Here is a 24,421-nt window from a genome sequence, read left to right on the forward strand (position 1 = left end):
GCAGCCTGTCTTGTCATTTTCATGGGCACATCAACAGAGAGCAGGGTGCCCCACACAGGCTTTCCTGAGAAGCAACATGAGCTCCATCCCGCCGTCGGAGGCCCACCACACGGAACGGGAAGAGCACTCACGCTCCTTGGCAGGCAGGCACTCAAGGGCTCGCTGCAGCACGCGGTGGCTGGCCCCCGCCTGGCTCCTCCGCAGGAGAAAGGCACCATATTTGATCCAGACGGCCTTTTCCTGCCGGAAACGCTTCAGCATGCGGTTGTACAGTTCGGCAGCTTCCTGTGGGAAAAGCCGGTCTAAGCTGAGGGGAGCAGGGGACAGCAAGACAGACAGCGTGGGGCTCACTGACGTCAAATCACCATCTAACCCAGTTCTGGAGACAGAGAGGAGAGTGGAGGGAGGCTCACAGCAGCGAGCTCAGTGCGGGGGAGGGTAACCTAACCCGAGTTCCCTACTGATCCCATGGCCAGGAGAGTGGACTAGAGAACAGGAGAGGCAGAAAAGGAGTCCTGGGCCGGGAAGTCACCTCTGTCTGTACCACTCCCTCCCCAACGGCCCAGGGTGCATTGTTTTTCACTTCTAAAGCCATCATTTCCCTCAGCTTCAGGCCAGTCCCAAATGGAGGTGGGAAGATAACTTCTACCTTGAAGTTGAGCAAGTTGGCCCTGGATGTCGGGGAGCCCTGGGAGAGGTAGAGGACCCTCCCCACACCCCGCAGCTGGCCACCTGGCCCAAACCCTTACCTGGAATTTCTCTGACTTGGTGTAGATGTCAGCCAGGTGGAGAAAGACCTTGAGCGGCTCGTTGTACTGCACGGCCCGCTCGAAGACCTTGCCCAGGGACTCCTGAGAGCCATACATGTTCTCCAGGTTCAGCAGAGCCACCCACACATTCAGCTTCTCCTGCTCCTCTCTGCACAGAGAGGTCAGCACATGAGCTCCACGCACTCAGCCCGATGAGCCCCAGCTCCTACCCAGGGGTGACAATGAACTCCTCTCCTCCACCCATGGCCCTCAGATCCCAGCCCCGAGTGCAGGCACTGAGAGGCCTCTGTCCCCTCTGCAGCTCACAAGGCATCAGGACCCCCTGCCCCCTTCTGTCCCACTAAGGGTCTGAGGCTTTCTTGATTTCTGACCCCATCCCTGGGCAGGAAGCAGCATAATCTGCGGCCTGGCTCTCCCTTCACCCCGAGAACAGAGCAGAGGGCCGCCAGCCTGCTTCACAGGCTCTGCTCTGCCTGGGAGGTGGGCGGCCACTGGGGCCTCCAGCCAGACATGCAGAGCGCCGTCTCCTCCATTCTACTGCTCCAAACTGGGCACCTTATTTAAGAGTCAAGACTCTTGTAAATGTTACCTTGAGCTATTTCAGGGAAGGGGACTTTAAAATATAAATGAGCAGATCTATTTCACTTCCCATGAGAGAAGTCTGGCCTCCCTAGAGCGAGAGGAGGCGAGGTCCAGACCTGAAGGAGATGGTCTTAAGGGCCCTCTCAGCCACGGCCCGCGCCTTCTCGATCTCCGTGGCCTGCAGGTGGAAAGCCATGTACTGCAGCCACAGGATGGAGCTGTTGGCGGAGCTCAGCACGAGGCGGTCAAACTCATCTGCGGACTCCGGCTGCCGCCCGGGATCCATCAGCGCCGCCTCGATGCGGGACAGCTCTTTCTCTGCCTTCTGCTTCTCCAACTCTCTTTCCTTCTTGCTCTTCTTTTTCTGCCAGGGAAGGGAGAAACAGGTGAGCAGATCCTCAAATGCTAGCCGAGGCCTGTGGGGGAAGTCCAAGCGCAAGGTAGCCCGTGGGCTCTGTAACTGCTCTTTGGCCTGGGACTGGTTGGCTGCCACTCCCAACCCCGGGAAGAGACAGACTGGTACTGAGGGATCCCGCCAAAAGGACAAAGCCTCGACAAGACAGTACCGTGGCTGGGTGTGGCTTCTCGTCTTCCTCGCTGTCTGAGCTCTCTCCTCGAGGGGGCAAGGCCGGGGTCAGAGAGTCAAGCCCCACATTCCAAACAAAGCCTGAAGACAGCTGTAGCCGGGGCGCTTCTGCAGGTCTGGTCAGCTTCTGTGGATCATAGAGGCATGGAGGAGTGCACCCGGCCCAGGCAGCTCCCTGACCCTCAGTCCAGGCCCACCTGGTGGGGCAAGGACTCCCACCCTGCCTAGAGACCCTCTTTCTCCTCCCAGGACAGGCAAGGCCCAGCCCACTGAGGAAGCTTCATGGTAATGACATACAAGTTTTCTCTGTAAATAAATTTATCTAGGTAATACATATTAAAATAATTTATTTTTTATTTGAAAGGCAGAGTGACAGAGATCTTTCTGCTGGTTCACTCCCCCAAATACCTGCAACAGCCAGGGCTTGCCCAGATCAGAGCTAGGAGCTTGGAACACAACTGGGGCTTCCCATATGGGCGGCAGGGATCCAACTACTTGAGCCACCACCTGCAGCCCCCCCAGGGTGTGCATTATTAGCAGGAGGTTGGACTTGGAAGCAGAGCTGGGACATGAACCTAGGTACTGTAATAAAGGACGTGGGTGCCCCAAGTTCCCCCGATTTTTCACAGCTATGCATGCATTCATGGGAGACAACAGCAGAGCTGGGACAGAGAGGACCAAGGTCCTGAGGGTGGGCACAGGGACGCTGTGTGAGCAGCTAAAGCCTGGCAAGCCTGTGGGGTGGGCCGAAGCCTCCCACGCGATCGTGCTCAGCTTGAGCAGCGCTGCTTCTGTTCCTCTCAGGGGGAGGAGGAAGCTCAGACAGGCTCGGCCTTCTCTTCCTCTGCCCTGTCCCCATTTCACTCAGCTGCACTCAGTAAGCCCCGCACACCGTGAGAACAGGACCCGTCCTCAAGGAGCAGACAGTTCACCGAGGACACTGACAGCATCCCCTTCCATATTTTACGTGAAATGAAAGGGGACGGGCCTAGGACAGCCTGGATCTCAGGAGGAAGCAAGGACGTTCCCCCTCCAGCCCCGTCCCAGGACACTCAACCCTGTCCCACACCTTGGGCAGCACATCCACCTCCTCGATCTCCTCTTCTCCTTCCCGGTAATACACCTCCACACCACTGTCGTCCTCCTCTGGCGGGCCGGCCTTCCTGGGCTTCTTGTCCTCTCTTTCCTGAGATGACAGCAGGAAATGCACACTGTGGCGGCCTGAGCCTGCCCTCCCACCGCTCACACTCCACCCGAGGTCAGGCAGCTGCCTGGCTGGCTCCTCAAACGCCCCCTCCCAGAGCAGTGAGGCACAGCTCTCCTGAGGGACGCACCTGCTCACTGCCTGACTCCCGGCGCGCCCGCTTGCCCTGCCTCTTCCCCGGAGGCAGCTGGGGCTCTCTCTTCTCCTTGCTGGGCAACTGTACTTCCTCCTGCCCCTTCGACTTCTTCTGTTTCATTTTCTGACTGTTCTTCTCCTTCCCTTCTCCTTTTTGGCTTTTCTCTTTGGCCTCTCTCTTCCTCTCCCCTTGCTTCAGCAGGGGCAGCTCCAAGGAGGCAGGGAACACGTCAGGCTTCCCAGTGTCGCAGGGGAGGAACGACAGCTCGACCAGGTCCTGCCGGTGGTTCAGCCTGCAGCAGGGAGAGGGAGAGTGGAAAGCAGAGACATCGTGAAGGTGCAAAGGGAGCTGGTGTTCAGAGCCGAGGTTGAGCTGCCACTTGCGATGCCGGATCCCACATCAGAGCGCTGTTTTGCATCCTGGATGCTCTTCCAATCCAGCTTCCTGATGATGTGCCTGGGAAGGCAGCAGAAGATGGCCCAAGTCCTTGGACCCTTGCCAACCATGCGGGAAACCAAGATGGAGTTCTTGGCTCCTGGCTTTGGCCTGGCCCAGACTGAGCTGCTGTGCCACTTGGGGAGGGAACCGGTATACACCTCTCCCTCTCTCTGTTGCTCTGCCTTTCAAAAAGATAATAAAAATCTTACCAAAAAAAAAAAAAAAAAAAAAAAAAAACACAAAAACCAAAACAATAACAACAAAAACGGTGCCAAGGGCACGACAAGCAGCCCAGGCCTTCTCTCTCCTAATCAAAGCAGAATTCCAGGCCACACCCCCACCCCCCACCCCCGGCCTTGGGAACCCACTGAGCACTCTTAGGAACAAAATATACATTTCATCGTGCTCGGTAGAGAAATACAGGGGGAGCTGTGGTGGCGCCACTCCAACCCCAACGGCAGTGGCCCACCCATGCGGAGACGAGCACTGCCTCTGTTCTCAGGGACAGAGGTCGAAGGCTCCAGGCCTTTTAGTCACCTGGACATGACCTAATCTGTTATGTTTAAAGTTGACCTTGACATCTGAGAAAGGGATTTGCTCTGTATCACACATAGGGGTGGGGTAGTGAGAACCTACCTCAGGACCTTGGCAGTGAGCAGCTTCCCTTCGGGAAGGTATTTGTTGTAAAGGTCTTTCTCAGACGGGCTGTACTGGGAGACATGTGGGTAGTCGGCCAAACCAGTAACTGAGGGACCCAGGCTGGAAGGATAAACACAGAGTCCTGGGGTCATCAGCACAACAGCAGAATCCCAGCCGTGCCTGGTGGTGCCACTTTCACAGGGACCCAAGTTGTGACCGCATTTATGGTTCCTGGCCCTTGGCAGGACAAGGTGGGCTCTGCCAGCTGGAAACGATGAGCAAGCACAAGCAAGACAGGACTGGCAATGTGGTTCACCAAACCTGGCAGCACCACCACGTATAACTCACAAAGTGCTAGAAAGACAGGAGAGAACGAGGAACCAGGAGCAGGGAAGGCTGCCACAGCTGGTGACTGTGAACATGATGCCACGACACTGAGGTTTTACAAATCATGACCACACTAAGTCAGAAAAGCCAAATCTACTTAAAACTGAGATGGACATGCATATTCTTTATTTCCAAAACACCAAACAAGAAATAACAACTCAAGAGCCAGCCTTTGGCCTAACAGCTAAGACGTCAGTTAAGGAGCCCACATTCCATATGGGAGCAGCTGGGTTTGATACTGGGCTCCAGCTTCCTGACCCCAGCTTTCTGTGAATCCAGACCCTGGGAGGCGGCAGGGATGGGACAAGTGACTGAGCCACCTACACAACTCCAAGTCTGGTAAGAAGTGGAGGGCGGGGGCAGGGAGGAGAGAAAGCTTTCTTGAAATACGAAAAAATTTAGAATTTTAAAAACTGACAGAACTTAAATTCTCCTTCATTCATATTCCCATCAAAGAAGCTGACTGAGGCCCAGCAAAGGGCCTACTTCACTCACCTGAAGAGCACGCCGTTGGGCTGGACCGACCTCACGTAGCCCCTCAGGAGCTGCCCTTCCTTAACGTCCTGGATGGAGTCAATCTCTGGATCTTCTACTTTGCTTTTCGTCTCTGGGTTTGTTCTAAAGGAATAAAGGGGTCACTTGCACACACCAGGAACCACCCCGTTCCCACCCTCACGCCCAGTACACCTGCAATGATCATACTTTGCATGGAAAATGACAATTCTGGATCTGTCAGTAGGGTATAAGCTGCAGAATCCAACTTATCTCTCTCTTGACTTCCTGTCTGTGAGCTGGCTATGCAGAAACAGGGAGAGGCTGACCAAGCCAGAGAGAGGTCAAACCCATACCCTTCTCTTAAAAACACTCAGGTCTGACCATCAAGCTGACTCCACGCCAATCTCCATCATGCCCTGCTTATCGCTACTATGAATGGAGCCCCGGGACTGAATCATCTCCCTTCATCTGGCAACCTTGGACACCTACACTGGGACATCTTAACCTTTTCCTGGCAAACAAGAGCTGAGCATACAGGTTCTTCTAGCAATCTGCATGTCCCCAGCTTTTCTGGATCAAAGAGGTTCAGGGTATAAAGTGGTCGAGCAGACAGACAGGAAGCCAAAATTCTGTGCTGGTTACACATAGCCTCCCCTTAGCCATCTGGATGTTTCTGCCATCTTGTCCCAACAACAGATACCCACCTGGACGACCGCAGTGACAAAGTCAACATTTGCTCTTCAGTGGACAGGACGTAACACCTAGAATGACAGAAAGACAGAGGCAAGACTCAACTGTAGGCATCTCTGGAGGTAGCAAGGGGCCTCAACTCCCTCTCTGCAAGTGAAGGGAGCCGAGACCTAGCTTCTGTTTCTTCGGTCTGTGGAAACCTGCTGAGGACTCTGGATCAGTTGTGTCACCCATTTAACTAGTGAGGTAAAAGTAACACTACCTGGGGCTGGCACTGTGGTGAAGCAGGCTAAGCTGCCACCTGTGATACCAGCATTCCGTACCAGAACGCCAAGACTCAATATGTTCTGCTTGCAATCCAGCTCCCTGCAAATGTGCCTGGGAAGGCAGCAGATGATAGCCCATGTGCTTGGCTCCTGCACCCACATGGGAGAACAGGATGAAGCTCCTGGCCCCTGGCTTTGGCCTTGGCCCAGACCTGGCTATTGAGTAAACCAGCAGATGGAAGATTCCTGTGTCTGTCCCTCTTTCACTGTCACTCTGCCTTCCAAATAAATAAAAATGAATCTTAAAAAAAATATATACACTTTCTACTCTGCTTGCCCAAGACAGGTGCCAGGAGAACAAAATAAGAGGAGATACAATAAGAGGAGAAAGCCCCCGATCAGCTTATAGAGCCACCTGGTGTGGACACATGGTCCCTGGCTTACTGTGGTTTGACTCACAATGGTGACGGTGGTGCACACTCAACAGAAACCTTGCTTTGGATTTGGAACTAACCTGGGCTAGTGACATGTGGTCCAAAGTTCTCTGTGGTTCTGGGCAGCGGCTGCAGCTCCCAGCCAGCCACAGTTATGAGGGCAAACAACTGATACCCTACGGTGTGCTCTGTGGCTAAGCGAGGATGCCCAGGAGGTTAGGTGGATTAAATGCATTTTTGACTTAAATTTTTTTTTTTTCAATGTTGAGGTCAAGGAGCATCCATATTTGTATGACAAGACCAGCACTATGCTAAGTCCTGGGACAGCATGATCTCAGTAGAGAAATGTGTGGGGAGCAATCCGGACTGGACTGAGTTACTGGAATTAAGACTTATTCTATGCATCTGCTCTCCCACAATATGGCGCTGGGAGAGAAGTAAACAGCTTCCGCGCAGCTGCCTCCAGTTCAACCAATTAACTGTAGGACTTGCTCCTGATTGGAGAGCAGCGTACTCGGCGTGTGGGCAGCCGAGTTGGGATTGGCGGAGGAGGACTATAAAGGAGGAGAGAGACGGCATGCACCGGGGAACATCTATGGGGAACATCTAAGGGAACCCGTGCAGCCCCCGAGAAAGCCGGCCGGCGGTGTGCTGCTCCCCTGCGGAAGTGGGGAATGCGGCCAGGGGGAACTGCCCTTCCACGGAGGTGGAAGGGATAGTAGCCAACCCGGGAAGAACCAGCAGCAAACCCGGGGAGGGCCAAGCAGACGAAAGAACAGCGCAGGGTCCTGTGTCGTTCCTCCACGAAGAGGGGGAGCGACATAATGGTGCCGTGACTCGGATAGGAAACCTAGGACGGATAAGGAAACTTAGGAGGGAAGAAATGACTCGGATAGGAAACCCAGGACGGATAGGAAACTTAGGAGGGAAGAAACGGGAAGAAATGGGAAAATTACCGGAGAGAGAGACTAGCAAACAGCCTAGGGAAAAGCCGGACGAAAAGGGTGCCGGAGGAAGCTATTGAAAGCCTAGGCATAGATTCGGATGCGGACTACGGGGGGAAGCTGGGAGAAATCTCTAAGGTCGAAAGCGAAAGTGAAAGCTAGAACAAACAGACTCGGACGCGGACTGTGGGGAGAAGCCAGGAGAAATGAAGGAGGAATATTGTTGGAGGAAAGCTTGGGGAAACATACCGGGTAGAGAAAAATGTTAGGGAAATTGAAGCCGTGGGGGGCAGGCCAAGGCGGACACGAAAGCCACTTTGGGATTCTCAAGTTAGCCCAGGAATAGGGGGCGAAAAGTTGAAACCAGAAGCTGAAACGTAAGCCAGATTGGGATCCGTCTGATTAGCCCGGGGAGCAAAGGACGGGAAGCCAAATCGTGGGGCGGAGATGTAAGCTGGGTTGAATTCGCCAGGCTAGCCCGGGGTACTTAGATTGAATGCTAGTGGCGGACACGTAAGCTACGCTGTGTGACTCACGGAGGCTGCCGCGCGCAGACAGAGCGTGCGGGGCTCAAGTACATAGGGAACGGGGCTGGCGCGAGGCCGTGGTTCAGACGCGAAAGGGTTAAGTGCAAGACTGCGGAGTGTTCGGGCAAAGCGGGCTGCCCGAAAGCCCTCGGAGAAATAGCCTCGGGGCGGAGCCTGCCGGCAGGGCGAGGCGCCGGGAAGCTGCGGGGATAAGAGAAACAGAAGTTTTAGAAGTAAAGTGAGAGAAATAGGAATGCTGGAAGATAGAAGTGGAATGGGAGAAATAGGAATGCCCGGAGATAGAGAAATAGAGAAATAGAAAGGCCTCCCCTCAACATGGCAATAAGAAAGCTTGGATTCGGTCTGCCTGATTAAGTGAGGCGATGAACACCTGCGGCGGCTAGCAGCTTATGCGCCGCAGGTCACCGAAGACAGGCACGAATTAACATCAGTAAGGCCTCCCCACAAAAAGGCAATGAGAAGGCTTGGATTCGGTTTGCCTGATAGGGCTTGTAAGCCCCTGCAGGCTCGACCAGAGCATGCGCTGCAGGGCACCGAGCACAGGCACGCATCAGCGCCTAAAAACCTCCTCACAACATGGCGAAGAGAGGACCCGGATTCGGTTTGCCTGATTGATAGGACTTGAAAGAGCCTGTGGCAACTCTAGCAAGTAGAGCAGAGTGTGTGCCGCGGGACACCGAAGACAGGCGCGTATCAACGCCAAAAAATAAAAAGAAAGGGGGATCTGTGGGGAGCAACCGGACTAGACTGAGTTACTGGAATTAAGACTTATTCTATGCATCTGCTCTCCCACAATATGGCGCTGGGAGAGAAGTAAACAGCTTCCGCGCAGCTGCCTCCAGTTCAACCAATTAACTGTAGGACTTGCTCCTGATTGGAGAGCAGCGTACTCGGCGTGTGGGCAGCCGAGTTGGGATTGGCGGAGGAGGACTATAAAGGAGGAGAGAGACGGCATGCACCGGGGAACATCTATGGGGAACATCTAAGGGAACCCGTGCAGCCCCCGAGAAAGCCGGCCGGCGGTGTGCCGCTCCCCTGCGGAAGTGGGGAATGCGGCCAGGGGGAACTGCCCTTCCACGGAGGTGGAAGGGATAGTAGCCAACCCGGGAAGAACCAGCAGCAAACCCGGGGAGGGCCGAGCAGACGAAAGAACAGCGCAGGGTCCTGTGTCGTTCCTCCACGAAGAGGGGGAGCGACAGAAATGGACTAACCACACAAAACCATGGTCAAGGGATGACCCAGGTATAGCTACACTCACAGCAGCAGTTCAGACGAGACAGACCAGCAACTCGGTGCAGAGGAAGTTTTAAAGAGAGAAGCAGGGCCTGCTCCTTTGCTGGGCTTCCACATTAACTTAATCTCAAACAGCAACTGTAGTCCAAAGTCAGAAAGTACAGAATCTTAGAGGCAGAATGGATCTCAGCAACAATGCCGTCCAAATTTCCTGTGACAGACATCTGCCTTTTGTAACAGCACCATTGCTCTAGAGCTAGAAAGGCACTCAACAAATCATCTACCTTTACACCAATCACTCACTGCCCACATCTGACAGATGAAGAAGCTGCCATTCAATGGTACTCAAGCCTGGCTGCAATAAAGTGTATTTAAAACAAACAGGCTCAGGGCAGGCGTTGTGGCTACTGGCTACAGTGCTGCTTGTGATGCCCGCATCCTGTATTGGAGTGTTGGTTCCAGTTTCTGCTACTGCACTTCCAATCCAGCTCCTTGCTAATGTACCTGGAAAAGCAGCAGCTGATGGACCACTTATTTGGGCCCCTGCCACCCACGTGGGAGACCTGGAAGAATCTCGTGGTTCCCAGCTTCGGCCCAGCCCCAGCCATTGCAGCCATTTTGGGAGTGAACCAGTAGATGGACAATCTATCTCTTTCTCTCCCTTCTCTCTCTCTCTCTCTCTATAACTCTGCCTTTCAAATAAACAGATAAATCTTTAACAAATAAATCTTGAAAAATAAACAGGCTCTTAAAGCTACATCCTCATTTTGCAGGCCTCAAGAGATAAGCCAGAAACAATCCCAAAGTCTCTAGGACCCATTCCTTCTCTTCTGCAGGGCATCTTTGTGCTGTTCAGTTGTGGTAAGTGGTGAAGAATTTAGGCAAGCGCTGGTAGCTGGGAGAAAGTAATTACTACTCTCTGGCCTCTGCCTTTTTTGGAAAAAACAAAACAACTATTTTCTTTTTATCTTTATATTTGAAAGGCAGAGAGAGAGAGACAGAGACAGAAAGAGAGAGAGTGATTGAGAGCTCTTCCATCTGCCAGTTCATTTCCCAATTGCCCACAACATCCATGGCTGGGCCAGGCAAAAGCCAAGAGTCTGGAACTCATTCCGGGTCTCCTGCATGGGTGACAGTAACCCAACTACTTGAGCCATCACCTTCTGTCTCCTAGGATGAGAATTCACAGGGAGCTGGATTGGAAGCAGAGGAGCCAGTACTCAGCCAGGCATTATGTGTGAGTGTTCCAAGCAGTGCCTTAACCGCTGTGCCAAACGCCTGCCCCCAGGGTCTGTCTTGAAAACCTCCTATCTGCTATTAGCTAGCTTCACTGTATGAAGCCAACATCTGCCTCTTCAAGGCTAGTTTTACTCAGGCTGTGACAAGGTCTCAAACTCTAATGACGTAGGTTTATTTTGGGCATCAAAAACATTAGGGTGCTTCAAAAGGTTAATGGAAAATGGAATTAAGTTTATTTTGGCACACAAAAAAATCTAAAATCGAGGCATAGTTTTTTCATAGTAATTATACGAATTCCATAAGTTTTATTTATTTCAGAGGCAGGAAGAGAGAGAACTCCCATCTGCCCATTTGGTTAAAATGCTCACAAAGGCCATGACTGGGCCAACCTGAAACCAGGAGCTGAGAACTCAATCCAGGTCTACCACTTTGGCAGCAGGAACCCATAACCTCTGCCTCCCAGGGTCTGCGTTCCCAGGAGCCAGTCAGGAATCACACTGGCACTCCAATGTGGGACACAGGCATCTTCACACTAGGCTAAACACGTGCACCCCCAGTACCTCCAAGAGGTTTTTGAAGACCGCTCGTAAACACGGACTTCAAAAGTTTTCTATCCAAATAAACTTATCCTTGAATGACATTTTCCCGTGAACTTTTTAAAGCTTCCTAGTAGTTTATAAAGAAATCCAAATCACCATCCCAAATGGCTATTTTTCCTTTTACAGAGAATAGTTATAGATAATTTTCTTAAAAATATGGGAGTGGGCATTTGGTGCAGTGGTTAAGGCACTGCTCGGCATGCCTGCATCCCATATGAAGGTGCCTAGGTTCATGTCCAGGATCTGCTTCCAATCCCAGCCTCCTGCTAATATGGACCCTGGGAGGCAGCAGGTGATGGCTCAAGCACTCGGGTCCCTGTCACTCATTTGGGAGACCTGGATTGAGTCCCAGACTCCTGGCTTTAACCTAGCTCGGCCCCAGCTGTTGTGGCATTTGGGGAGTGAACGAGGATGAAAGATTTCTCTCTCTCTCTGCCTTTCAAATAAAAGGAAAATATGTAACAACAACAAAAGTTGAATATGAATGCTTCAAAATAAAAATGAGCAACTTATGTGGATAAGCAAAGCACGGAACAAAGGCAAGCAGCTAATAACCATAAAGCAGAACCAATATAAGAACTGGAAATTAAATGAGAGACTGGGGTGGATGTTTAGCCTAGCAGTTAAGACACCATCTGCAATGCCAGCATCCCATATGCATGCTGGTTCAAGTCCCAGCTTTGCTTCTGATCCAGCTCCCTGCTAATGCACCTGGGAAAGCAGTGGAGAATGGTTGAAGTGCTTGGGCCCCTGGTACTCATGTAGAAAACCTGCATGGAGTTCTAGGCTCCTGAATTCAGCCTGGTCCAGCTCTGGCCGTTGCAGTCATTTGGGGAGAGAACCAGAAGATGGAAGATCTGTCACTCTGCCTTTCAAATAAATAAATAAAATAAACCTTTAAAAATGAGAGACCAATTTTTGCCTAATCAACAGCTAATGTGAAAATTAAGGACATCAGTGTTGGGAGGGCATGAGAAATGGACAGCTGTATTTGCTGCTAAAACAGCAGAATCCTTTTGGAGGCAACTTGGCAAAATGCATAGCATCACTTTTCCCACTAATGTCATTTCTAGGACTTTATTTCCCATATACACTTGTACCACTCTCCATATTCACTTTAACATGATGGTCTATCAACAAAGAACTTGATCAAATAACACAATAAATCTTGATTAAAGAACACATAATGAAGCAGCGAACAAATGTTAAAATTTTTTTAAAAGGTAGATTTAGATATATTAGCACAGAAAAGGAAAAGTCCAAGATAAAACGCTGTAAGCAAAAAACAAGGTGCAGAATAGTAAAAAGTGACATTCTATTATTATATAAAACAAAAAGATACCCATATAGTTTGTGTTGAAGTCTTGAAAGGCAGAAGCCAAAATATATAATGGTCAAAGTTCTGGGGGAAAGAGCAGTGATAGAAATTTTAATTTTCTGTTTTTTTCTTAGGTTTTAATTTGAAGCAGAGACAAGAGACAGACAGACCTATCTACCATCCATTGGTTTGCTCCCCACATGCCCACAATGGCTGAGATGGGCCAGACCAAAGCTGGTGGTGGGGACCAACTGCCTCCCAGGGTACACACTAGCTAGATACTAGAATGAGAAGCAGAGCTGAGACTTGAACCCAGGCACTGCAGGATGGGATGTGGGCAACCCAGCTTGTGTTTTAACAACCAGGACAAACACCTATCTCTCACTTTCCATTTTATATACTTGTGTTTTTCTAATACAAAATCATGAATTACTTCTTTATTTATTTGAAGGGCAGAGAGAGAGAGAGAGAGAGACAGAGCAAGAGAACTCCATTTATTTGTTCACTCCCCAAAGGGCCCCAACAGCTGGGGCTGGGCCAGGCCAGGAGCTTCTTCCAGGTCTCCCATGTAGGTGGCAGGGGCCCATGTACGTAGGCCACCCTCCACTGCTTCCCCAGGCCGTTAGCAGGGAACTAGATTGGAAGTGGAGCAGCCAAGACTTGAACTGGCACCCATATGGGATGCTGGCTGTGGCGGGTGGCAGCTTAACCTGTTACGCCACAGCACCAGCCCCCTACTTCTTTAACTAAAATATAAATCCACAAACACCATAAATAGGTTAACGGGAAGAAGAGCTTACCTGACAATCTTCTGGGGGACGAAGTCTTGCAGGGGTGTCTCAGAGTAGGAGTCACTCACATGAAATATACTGACTCTTCCCTTCTTCCCAAAGGGGAAGGAGACAGTCAGCCCTTTGTTGGGAGTAACTTCCACCACGCGGCCCATGGCCACTTCCCCTTTCTCAAGCTTGTGAGGACCTGGTAGGAGAATGAATGTGACTCAGGAGAAAGGAAATGAGTCCATAAAGAAGCTGAAACCCACTACAGTCTGCGGAAGGTGGAAGCTGCCCAGACACAGGGTAACCAGACTCAGTGGACCAGAATGATCACGAACACCCAGCTCACCACACCACACCATGAAGCCAAGAATCCCATTCCTTTTCTGAGGAACTTGAGAAAACCAAGTCCAAGTAAAGGAGACCCAGACAGCAGCAGAATACCACAGGCCAGAGAGCAAAGCCTCCAGAGAAAAACTTTCCAGAAGGTAGCACTGGACTGAGGACTCCCACACTGAAGGCATCCTTCCACCTGGGCAATGATGAAAGAGCCCTCCCAGCTCTTCCCACCCCCGCCCTGCCTTGACCAGGCACCCTTTCATCCCCACACCTATGAGGGAGAGACACAAGAAGGCCTTGGAGGAAACTGGGCCAACTACAGTGGCTTTCAGGGCTTGGCCGACCCGGAACTTCTTATCCGGACATTTCAGAACCTGAAAGAATAAGGAAATTCTTACGATGCTAGAAGAAAGGTCTGTTATTTGTCAAAACCACAGCCTTCAAGTCTCCATAGCAAAATAACTCCCAAACCCATCTTTAAGTAAGTACAGGGTTCCTTGTACCCACTCTGAGCACACACACTCCAGACAATGAGTCGAGCTCAGACAGCCACACTGACCTTGAAGCTGAGAGAAGTGAGCAACAAGGGAATTCTCCCCCGGATGTCCGGTGCAATTTCTACCTCAAGCCATTTCTTAACCACATTGTACTGCAGGGAGAAACAGGAGAAATGGAATAGGGCAGACACAAGCATTTGTTCTTTTCCACCCACTGAAACGAATTCTCCTAAAATCATTATCCAAAGGGACAGGAAAACCCAACCCTTACCCCAACCTGCACTCCTCACAGGTCTCACCAGTCTCACACGATCCCCTACAGTGTCTCAGCTGAACAGGAGGCAAGAAAGACCAAGGAGAGGTCCTCAAGCACAGGGATCAGTCCGTTGATCTCTCTTCCCTCCCTTAAGGTTAGCCATGCCCCGAGATTGTTAAACATCTCCAGGAGCCAACACTTGACTTATAAATCAGTTTAGACTGGGATTCTTCACTATTTACAGTATCCTGCCTCCACCACACATCCCAGCTTTTTAGATTTATTTGGGGCTGGCGCTGTGGAGTAGAAGGCTAAGCCTCTGCCTGCGGCTCTGGCATCCCAGATGGAAGCCATTTCATGTCCTGATTGCTCCTCTTCTGATTCAGCTCTCTGCCATGGCCTGGGAAAGCAGAAGATGGCCCAAGTTCTTGGGCCCCTGCACCAGTGTGGGGGACTCTGAAGAAGTTCCTGGCTCCTGGCTTCAGATCAGCCCAGCTCCAACTGTTGCAGCCATTTGGGGAGTGAACCAGCGGATGGAAGACCTTTTTCTGTGTCTCTCCTTCTTTTGTCTGTAAATCTACCTCTCAAATAAATAAACAAAATCTTTTTAAAAAACTTATTTATTCATTTGAAAGGCAGAATGACAGAGAGAGGGAGAAGAGAAAAGGAGGGAGAGAGACAGAGTGACAATGAGTGTCTTTCATCCACTGGGTCACCACCCAAATGGCCGCAATGGCTAGGGCAGGGCCAGGGCGAGGCCGAAGCCAGGAACCTGGAACTCTATCCAGATCTCCCACATGGGCCATCTTCCACTGCCTTCCTAGGCACATTAGCAGGGAGCTGTATCTGAAGTGGAACAGAAGGGAGTCGAACTGGCACTCATGGGATGTGGGTGTTACAGGTAGTATCTTAACCCACTGTGCTACAATGCCACCCTCCCACCCCAATTTTCAAGAAATTCAACAAAATAGTAATCAAGCAGCCACCATGCACATAAGCATCACAGTGACAAATACAAGCCAAGTCCTGCCATCAAGGAGATGACAGACTACAAACAGTACACAGATGGTATGCAGATAGCCAGAGAAGCAGGCAACAGGTAGGAAGGAAAAGCTACAGAGCAGAGCAGAGTCTCAGTAGCCAGGGAAGGTGATCTGTGCTGAACCTTGAAGGGCAGTGGGCAGGAGGAACAGAGGGTACTCCAGGGGTAGAACAAAGACAGGAAGGGAAAGGACAGATGAGCTTCTCAGAGTGACTGGTGTACAAGGTGCCTGAGGTCAGATCATGAAGTACCTAATACACCACTCCCAGGCATCTCAGGATTGTGAATGTCAATGTCAACAGGCAGCCAACAGCACCAAGCGTCAGGGACACACTGAGGGGTGCTTATGGAAGAGGGATCTGGCAACCACAAAGAGTCCAACCTCTTTGCAGAAACGTTCCAAGTGGCCTGGGTCACACTGACCTCTTCCCCTTCAGATCTACCTTCCACTTGGGGTTAGAACACATCACCTGGCACCCACTTATAAACTGTTCTACAGCTGAACTTCATGGAAGGCAAGTCTCAAAGTCTAGCACTGCGTTTATTTTAACTCTTGCTCTATGATCTATTTGTCTTTCCATTTTAGTTAATCTATAAACAAGCAGAACTGCGAGCTGCCTGCTAACCATTTCATGAGGCACAACCTAGCTTCCTGAAGAGATGAGAAGTGTTCTAGAAGCAGAGGTCATCTGTTATTGCTCACAATCATGGCATGGGCACAAACACAGCTTGGATGGCCTTTGTCTCAAGTTTCAGCCCCTTTCTTCTCAAAGAAGGATGGCATCACGTTGCAGGGTGGCAACTACTTACCTTCTTTAAGAAGCAAGTCACGGTCTGCCCAGCCTGGTACTGTCTGATCTTCTCCACAGGGCTAACAGAGTAAGTATTAAGAGCAGTATGGCCATCCTTCTCCAGCTCACTGCAGAAAAGCAATGCAGAGGTAAAGCAACCTCTGGATAAGGCGTCTAGCTTGAAATGACCTCCCTCAAGTGACAATGGACTGACTGTACAGGACAACCCCACTCATCCCCACCCTCTACAACCCTGTTTCTCTCTGAAGAAATGGTTCACAGTACTGACCGTGGGCTGATCTTCTCCATTTCACTCACATGAGTATGTACAAAATGTAAAGTAGGCAGCATACAATAACCTCGTTAAACAAAATTGCCTTTTTCATATTTTAGTTATTACAGAACTACTTTCATAAATAAACGCACTGAATCTGACAACAATTTAATGTGAAATACGCAGGGCAGATATCAGTAAACCCATTTGATGCTTCTGAATCAGGAGCTGAAGTCAGGGCTTCTAATTAAAAAACCCAGGACTCTGTCCCCTCTGCTACCCTGCCATTATCATCTTCTTGATTCTCTTTTTGTTCTCAGAAAAGTAACAAGGGAAGTGGATCTAAAAGTTATCAGACCACAGTCACTTCAAAGGAATCACAGAACTGCTACTCTTGTTTATTGATTCAAATTCATTTCTGAAACAAATCCATACAATGATACAAGTAATGCTGGAAAAACTCTAAATAGCAAATGCTGGTGAATGTAGAAAATGGGAAACTTCTGGGGCCGGCACTGTGGTGCAGCAGGTTAAGGTCGGCAACCCATAAGGGCACTGGTTTGAGTCCCGGCTGTTCCACTTCTGATCCAGCTCCTTGCTCATGCACCTGGGAAAGCAGTGGACAATGACCCAAGTGCTTGGGCCCTGCACCCACGTGGCTTTGGATCGGCTCAGTTCTGACCACTGCAGCCATCTGAGGAGTGAACCAGTGGATGGAAGACCTCTCTCTTTCTTTGTCTCTACTTCTTTCTCTGTAACAAGAAAGAAAGAAAGACAGAAAGAAAGACAGAAAGACAGACAGACAGAAAGAAAGAAAGAAAGAAAGAAAGAAAGAAAGAAAGAAAGAAAGAAAGACAGACAGAAAGACAGACAGAAAGACAGACAGAAAGACAGACAGAAAGAAAGAAAGAAAGACAGACAGACAGACAGACAGACAGACAGAAAGAAAGAAAGAAAGAAAGAAAATGGGAAGCTTCCTAAACTAATACTGTTGATAATGCATACATCTGGACCGGCGCCACGACTCAATAGGCTAATCCTCTGCCTGCGGCACCGGCACACCGGGTTCTAGTCCCAGTCGGGGCGCCGGATTCTGTCCCGGTTGCCCCTCTTCCAGGCCAGCTCTCTGCTGTGGCCCGGGAGTGCAGTGGAGGATGGCCCAAGTCCTTGGGCCCTGCACCCGCATGGGAGACCAGGAGAAGCACCTGGCTCCTGGCTTTGGATCAGTGCGGTGCGCCGGGCGCAACGCGCAGGCCACGGCGGCCATTGGAGGGTGAACCAATGGCAAAGGAAGACCTTTCTCTCTGTCTCTCTCTCTCACTGTCCACTCTGCCTGTCAAAAAAAAAAAAAAAAAAAAAAAAAAAAAAGGAAGGAAGGAAGGAAATGCATACATCCTATGACTCTAACTCCACAAAAAAGAAATTCTTGCATGTGTGCACAATGAAACTGGTTCAGAGTTTTTGACTGTGGTGTTATTTATAAAAGAAAAAAACTTTAAACAACCCTAAATATGAGAGCATGTATAAAGGGGTCTCCAAAAAGTTCATGAAAAATTTACATTATGCAAAAACTATGCATGGGTCAAAATAAACTTATTTTTTGTTTCTCTTAAAAATTTCAATTTATTTGAAAAACTGAGAGAGACAGTGATATACAGACAGATGGAGAGACATTTTCCACCTGCTGGTTCACTGTCCAAATGCTTCTAACAGCCTTGGCTGGACAAGGCCAAGGCCAGGAGCCAGAAACCCAATCTGGTCTTCTGTGTGGATGACAGAGCCATCATCTGCTGCCTCACGGATAAGTACAAGCATGATGCTAAACTGAAAACAGAGTATTAGGACTTGAATCCAGGCACCATACGGGATGTGGGCATCCCAAGCAGTCTTAACAGCTGCACCATACACCTGCCCCAAACTTTTCAATTCTACTTTCCACAACCTTTTTAAAGTATCTCAGATAGTCCAAGAACACATATGGTTTGCACATTTGCAGGAAAGATAACTATTTTAACTACACATGTAAAGATGCAAAAATTCATCTCAAAAACTAAATTTTGAATGAAAAAAAGCAAATGGCAAAATATTAAGTATAGTACACCATTTATATAACTTTTAAAAACCATAAAAAATAGGCCTGCGCCGCAGCTCACTAGGCTAATCCTCCACCTTGCGGCGCCAGCACACCGGGTTCTAGTCCCGGTTACCCCTCTTCCAGGCCAGCTCTCTGCTGTGGCCCGGGAGTGCAGTGGAGGATGGCCCAAGTGCTTGGGTCCTGCACCCCATGGGAGACCAGGAGAAGCACCTGGCTCCTGCCATCCGATCGGCGCAGTGCGCCAGCCGCAGCGGCCATTGGAGGGTGAACCAACGGCAAAGGAAGACCTTTCTCTCTGTCTCTCTCTCTCACTGTCCACTCTGCCTGTCAAAAAAAAAAAACAAAAACAAAAACAAAAACCATAAAAAATAATTATTTGTGTATATACCTCATCAATGAAATGTTTTTCATCATGACTTCAGAGCATTAGAGAAACACTACTATGCTTACACTGTGTAATTAGGGCCTTGAGATTAAAATCAAATAAGTAACAATACAACATAGGTGCAGGGACAAGGAAGATGTCCTGGGATCTGTCAACCTCAACCTATTTGTCATTATAACTCTACACCTCTCATCTCCTCAATAAATTCACTCCTTTCCTGGTTTGGCCCACTCTGCCAAAACCAAGTACCCCCACGCAAGCTCATACCATAGTCTTCCAAGTGAGGGGCCCAACAGCAGCAGTGATAATGAGAGGATCAAGAATTATTTAAAAGACCCATTTCAGTCTTCTCAGAGTTCACAGATCCATCCTTTGTGGTATTCATCAATGTAAGGTATCTGCTCTTAGTCTGAATCAACTACTCAACCTCAATCCTCATTAATGGTTTAACTAAAACAAGATATTACATCTCAAAGGTGAAGATACTATAGACTAAAACCACAATATGATAAAGTTTCTTCATTTTCACAATAAAGACTGGAGAGGAACACAATCAAAATCTACAAAACTGAGGCCAGTGTTGTAGTGCAGCAGGTTAAGTTGCTGCTTGGGACACTGGCATCCCATATGGCAAAATCAGTTTGATTTCCTGGCTGCTCTGCTTCCAATCCAACCCCCTGCCAATGCACCTGCTAAAGTAGTGGAAGGCAGCCCAAGTACTTGGGTCCCTGCCACCCATGTGGGGGACCAATATGAAGTTCCCGGCTTGTGGCTGTGGCCTGGACCAGCCCTGGCTGTTGTGGCCATTTGGAAGTGAACCATAGAATGGGAGATCTCTTTCTCTGTTTTGCCCCCTCTGTCACTCTACCTTTCAAATAAATAAATTAAAAAAAATTTTTTTTAAAAAAGTCTACAAAACCAAGAGAACCAGAGTAATCAAATCACATTATTCTGAAATTAAAAGGGCTTACTTTGAAGTTCCCAAAGTTGCTGTTAGCATCTGTAACTCAATGTGGCAGGAATATTTCCCTATGTCAGAATGAGCCTTTTCCAAAATATCAGACTTCCGCCCTGATCCCTTGAGGATTCTGACTAAACCTCACCCTCTGGAAGTCACTGTGGAGATCCTTCTATAACATACCCAAGAGCACACGACCTATAACCTGGAGGATCCAGGCTGGCCCTGCAGAGACTTTCTGATGGTCATTTTCATCTAGCTTTGCTCACCAATTCTGAGGGTTTTCTATGGAGGGAGCAGAAGCAGACAGGCCTATGAATCAAAATTGTTAGGATCCTCTGAAAAAATAAGCCCAAACTGGATCCACGGCTACAAGGAGCAACTTACTACTAGTTCCCTTCCCTGAGAACTCTCATGGAATGCCCCTGTCGGGGCGTGGCCTCCAATTCCAGCTCAGCTCAGGCCTGAGGTATTCTCAGCTACCTGTTGTTTAACGAAGGGTCTATTCTGAGTTACAGAAAACTGGGTTGAGGGCAGTAATGTTTCTTTTTGTTAGACGCAGACAAAGAGAACTGCAATCAGCCTTAAAATTGATCCTTAAACCTTTTACACAGCTGATATCTTGTTTCATAGAAGCTCTCTCATTAACCCTTGGAGGGCCAAGTATCCAAGCTAGAGAAATAAGACTACCTGAACATAAAGAGATAAAATAAGTGCTACTAACTGGCAGAATCAGGATCAGAACTCAGGATTCCCAAAGCCAAAGCCCAGTGTTCTCTCCACGAGGCCACATTGCATGACAGTACTCACCTTGGCCGAACACTCAGCTCCGGGATGGTTCGAATAAATCTGGGGTGGCTTATTGGAAGAAACCTACAGAAACAAATTAAGTCGAGACATTTCTTTCTTATATAACACAGTCATTTGGAGACCAGTATTTCTACTCCAACCCAAAACAAACTTTCAAAGCCACCCATTCCCTCATTGCACACCACCAATGCAGGATGTGTCCTTCTTGGGACAACGGTAAAGAGCTGGCTCCTCTGATCTTCTAGAATTGTCATACCAGACCCTGAAAATAATTTTCTTTATAGACTGTTTACACCAACTCTTTCATTCAAAAAATGACATGACTGGAACAATGTGGTTAAACAAATTAAGCTGCTGCTTGGGATACCTGCATCTCACACAGAAGTTCTAGTCTAAGTCCCGGCTACTCCACTTTTTTTTTTTTTTTTTTTTTTTTGACAGGCAGAGTTAGACAGTGAGAGAGAGAGAGACAGAGAGAAAGGTCTTCCTTCCGTTGGTTCAGTCCCCAAATGGCTGCCACAGCCGGCGCGCTGCGCCAATCCAAAGCCAGGAGCCAGGTGCTTCCTCCTGGTCTCCCATGCGGGTGCAGGGGCCCACGCACTTGGGCCATCCTCCACTGCCTTCCTGGGCCACAGCAGAGAGCTGGACTGCAAGAGGAGCAACTGGGACAGAATCTGGCACTCCAACTGGGACTAGAACCCAGGTTGCCAGTGCTGCTGGCGGAGGATTAGCCTAGTGAGCCATGGCGCCAACTCCGGCTACTCCATTTTCAATCCAGCTCCCTGATAATACGACACAAGATGGTTCAAGTACTTGGGCCCCTGCCACCAATATGGAGACACGGACGAGTTTCCTGGCTCCTGGAGCAGCCAGGCTGTTGCAGGCATTTGAGGAGTGAACTAATAGATAGATTAATAGATAGATCTCTCTATCACTGTGTCTTTCAAATCAATCTTTTTTAAAAATTGAGGAAACTAAGGTCGAGGAGATGGGTGACTCACTAAAGATCTCACAGTTACTGAATCTAATATGCAAATTATTGGTTAGACTTTGAAAGCTTTTCTTGATATAGCAAGAATCTCTACAACAGTATATGTTGTAACAAGTTTTAAAGCAAATGAGTACAATTTAAAAACTTATTTATTTGAGACATAGAGAAAAAGAGTGAGAGTAAGAGAATGAGTGAAGGAAAGCAAGCAACGGAAAGAGCACACAAGAGTGAGTGCTCCTACCCACTGGCTTACTCCCCAAATGCCTCCAATGGTGCTCAGCTGGGGCGGAAGCCAGGAACTGGAAACTCAGTTCAGATCTCCCATGTGGGTGGCAGGAATCCAACTACTTGAGCCATCACTGTTGCCTCCCAGGGTCTACATTAGCAGGAATGTGGAGTGAGGAGCCACAGCCAGGAATCAAATTCAAGCACTCAGATATGGGATGCAGGTGTCTTAACTGACCTCTTAATTGCTGGGCTAGCTCTCGGAATGAGCATAATTAAGGTGTGCAGTAGAGCATGGATTATAACTGATTTATTCTATGCAGTAACTATTAGCGAGGCAAACTGCTAAGCACATAATGTACACTTTCTTTCAGTCTTTCAAAAGACCCTGCAAGGTAGTCTACCATTATTCTCATTTTACGTCAAGAAAGTAGGACCGGCACCGTGGCTCACTAGGCTAATCCTCTGCCTGCGGCACCAACACCCCGGGTTCTAGTCCTGGTCGGGGCGCCGGATCCTGTCCCGGTTGCTCCTCTTCCAGGCCAGCTCTCTGCTGTGGCCCAAGAGTACAGTGGAGGATGGCCCAGGTCCTTGGGCCCTGCACCTGCATGGGAGACCAGGAGGAAGCACCTGGCTCCTGGCTTTGGATTGGCACAGCGCACCGGCCATAGCAGCCATTTGGGGAGTGAACCAACAGAAGGAAGACCTTTCTCTCTGTCTCTCTCTCTCATTGTCTAACTCTATTAAAAACAAAAAAATCAGGAAACTAAAATTCAGGGTTAAATATTTACAACCACAGTCACAGTCAATAAGAAATTCAAACCCAGGTCTGACCCTAAATCCTTGCTCTTAACCATTACACTGTACTTCATATATTTTACACACACACACACACACACTTCTAACCATTCAAAAAGCACTCTTTGGCAGATGCCTTTTAATACTCAGAGAATATAACTTACATGCAACTTTCTGGAACCTGCCTATATTCCCTGTCCCTCTCCCATAATTACAACCACCTTCCCTCAAAGCCACCCTACCCCCACCAAAGCCTCAGTACTTGAATGTCTTCACATCTCGCCCACCAATCACTCGGGCAGTGACTGTCTTCCCAACTTTCAGCTTGGCAGTTGGAGAGGTGCCCACTGGAACATCATCTAGAATTTGGGAGGCATGGATACAGCCAGTGATGCCATCTTCCAGAGTCACAACCACATGAGTAGGCTTCACAGACTTGACAGTCCCGGTGACCTTGTCCCCGATGGACAGGGCATGCTTCTTTATAGGCCCTACGGCAAGAGCTGGATCCACCTCCTCATCCTCATCCACCGCCTCAGAGTCCTTCCGGGTCTGTCTCATGGTCCTCTTAGCAACCGGACCCTCAACGGCCAAAAGAAAACCAGTCACTCCCGGCTCTGTGGTCTTGAGAGTTAAGGAGACACCCTGTCCCACCTGCAATTTCTCTGAATCAAAGCGGAAGGTGTCATTGAGGTGAGAGGTCAGGGAGAAAGCTGCTAGGTGGCCAGTCTCTACCAAGGATGCTACGGCAAATGACTCTTCCAAGTGCTGCACAATTGCTTGGTGTTCACTGCCTTTCTTCAGCTGGAAAAGAGAAACCCAAATCTGTTTTTCTCATAAGGCACTATCATTCATTTATGGTCTCCCACAGGCAGGGTGGGGCTGAGGAAACCCTCGGGAGACCAGGGGACCTAGGACTTGTGTCAGCTGTAACAGACCTGCCTTCACTCCCTGCACCAAGCTCTCCTCCCCTAAAAGCTAAACCCTTGGTATCTGGACTCGGTTTCTTTCGGAGAGAAAAAAAAAAAAAGAAGACCTAAATGGAAGATCTCTGCAAGTGAGATCCCAGTGGAAAGAACAGGGCCATCAAAGAAGGAGGTACCTTTCTTTGAAGGTAGGAGAGAACTTCCACTTTGACTATGACCCTGTCGGAATAAGATCGAAGTCGGTGAACTCAAAAGGCTTCCATAGCCTTGACAACTCATGACTAGAGCCTAGGGAGATTACTGACGCCATAAACAAGAGTGTCAAATTGTTAAGTCAACAACAGGAGTCACTGTGTACTTACTTCTCATGTGGGATCTGTCCTTAGTGTGTTGTCCAATGTGAAGTAATGCTATAACTAGTACTGAAACAGTATTTTACTTTGTGTTTCTGTGTGGGTGCAAACTGATGAAATCTTTACTTAATATATACTGAATTGATCTTCTGTATATAAAGATAATTGAAAATGAATCTTGATGTGAATGGAATGGGAGAGGGAGTGGGAGGTGGGAGATGGGAGGGGTGTGAGTGGGAGGGAAATTATGGGGGGGGGGAGCCATTGTAATCCATTAACTGTACTTTGAAAATTTATATTTACTAAATAAAAAATAAATAAAAAAATTTTCAATCAAAAAAAAAATCCAGATTCCCAGGCTCTATCTTAAGAATGATTCTGATGCATAGTCAGGTGA

At 49.0% G+C, this 24,421-nt stretch overlaps 1 protein-coding gene across 1 annotated transcript in view; it reads right to left on the reverse strand.

Moving 5' to 3' along the window:
- Positions 1-24,421, reverse strand: part of PDCD11 (programmed cell death 11) — a 55,706-nt gene that overhangs the window by 2,098 nt on the left and 29,187 nt on the right. Inside the window, exons 20-34 of the mRNA XM_002718594.5 lie at positions 23,008-23,549; positions 20,732-20,794; positions 16,229-16,337; positions 14,183-14,272; positions 13,895-13,997; positions 13,309-13,486; positions 5,942-5,998; positions 5,238-5,360; positions 4,353-4,475; positions 3,273-3,570; positions 3,008-3,124; positions 1,919-2,065; positions 1,469-1,716; positions 750-918; positions 132-285 (exon numbers count right to left, since the gene is read on the reverse strand). Of these exons, the coding sequence (XP_002718640.1) occupies positions 132-285; positions 750-918; positions 1,469-1,716; positions 1,919-2,065; positions 3,008-3,124; positions 3,273-3,570; positions 4,353-4,475; positions 5,238-5,360; positions 5,942-5,998; positions 13,309-13,486; positions 13,895-13,997; positions 14,183-14,272; positions 16,229-16,337; positions 20,732-20,794; positions 23,008-23,549 (2,521 nt within the window). The remainder of the gene's footprint in view (positions 1-131; positions 286-749; positions 919-1,468; positions 1,717-1,918; positions 2,066-3,007; positions 3,125-3,272; positions 3,571-4,352; positions 4,476-5,237; positions 5,361-5,941; positions 5,999-13,308; positions 13,487-13,894; positions 13,998-14,182; positions 14,273-16,228; positions 16,338-20,731; positions 20,795-23,007; positions 23,550-24,421) is intronic.

Source organism: Oryctolagus cuniculus, chromosome 15 (assembly GCF_964237555.1).
Source record: "Oryctolagus cuniculus chromosome 15, mOryCun1.1, whole genome shotgun sequence".
Taxonomy (NCBI): domain Eukaryota; kingdom Metazoa; phylum Chordata; class Mammalia; order Lagomorpha; family Leporidae; genus Oryctolagus; species Oryctolagus cuniculus.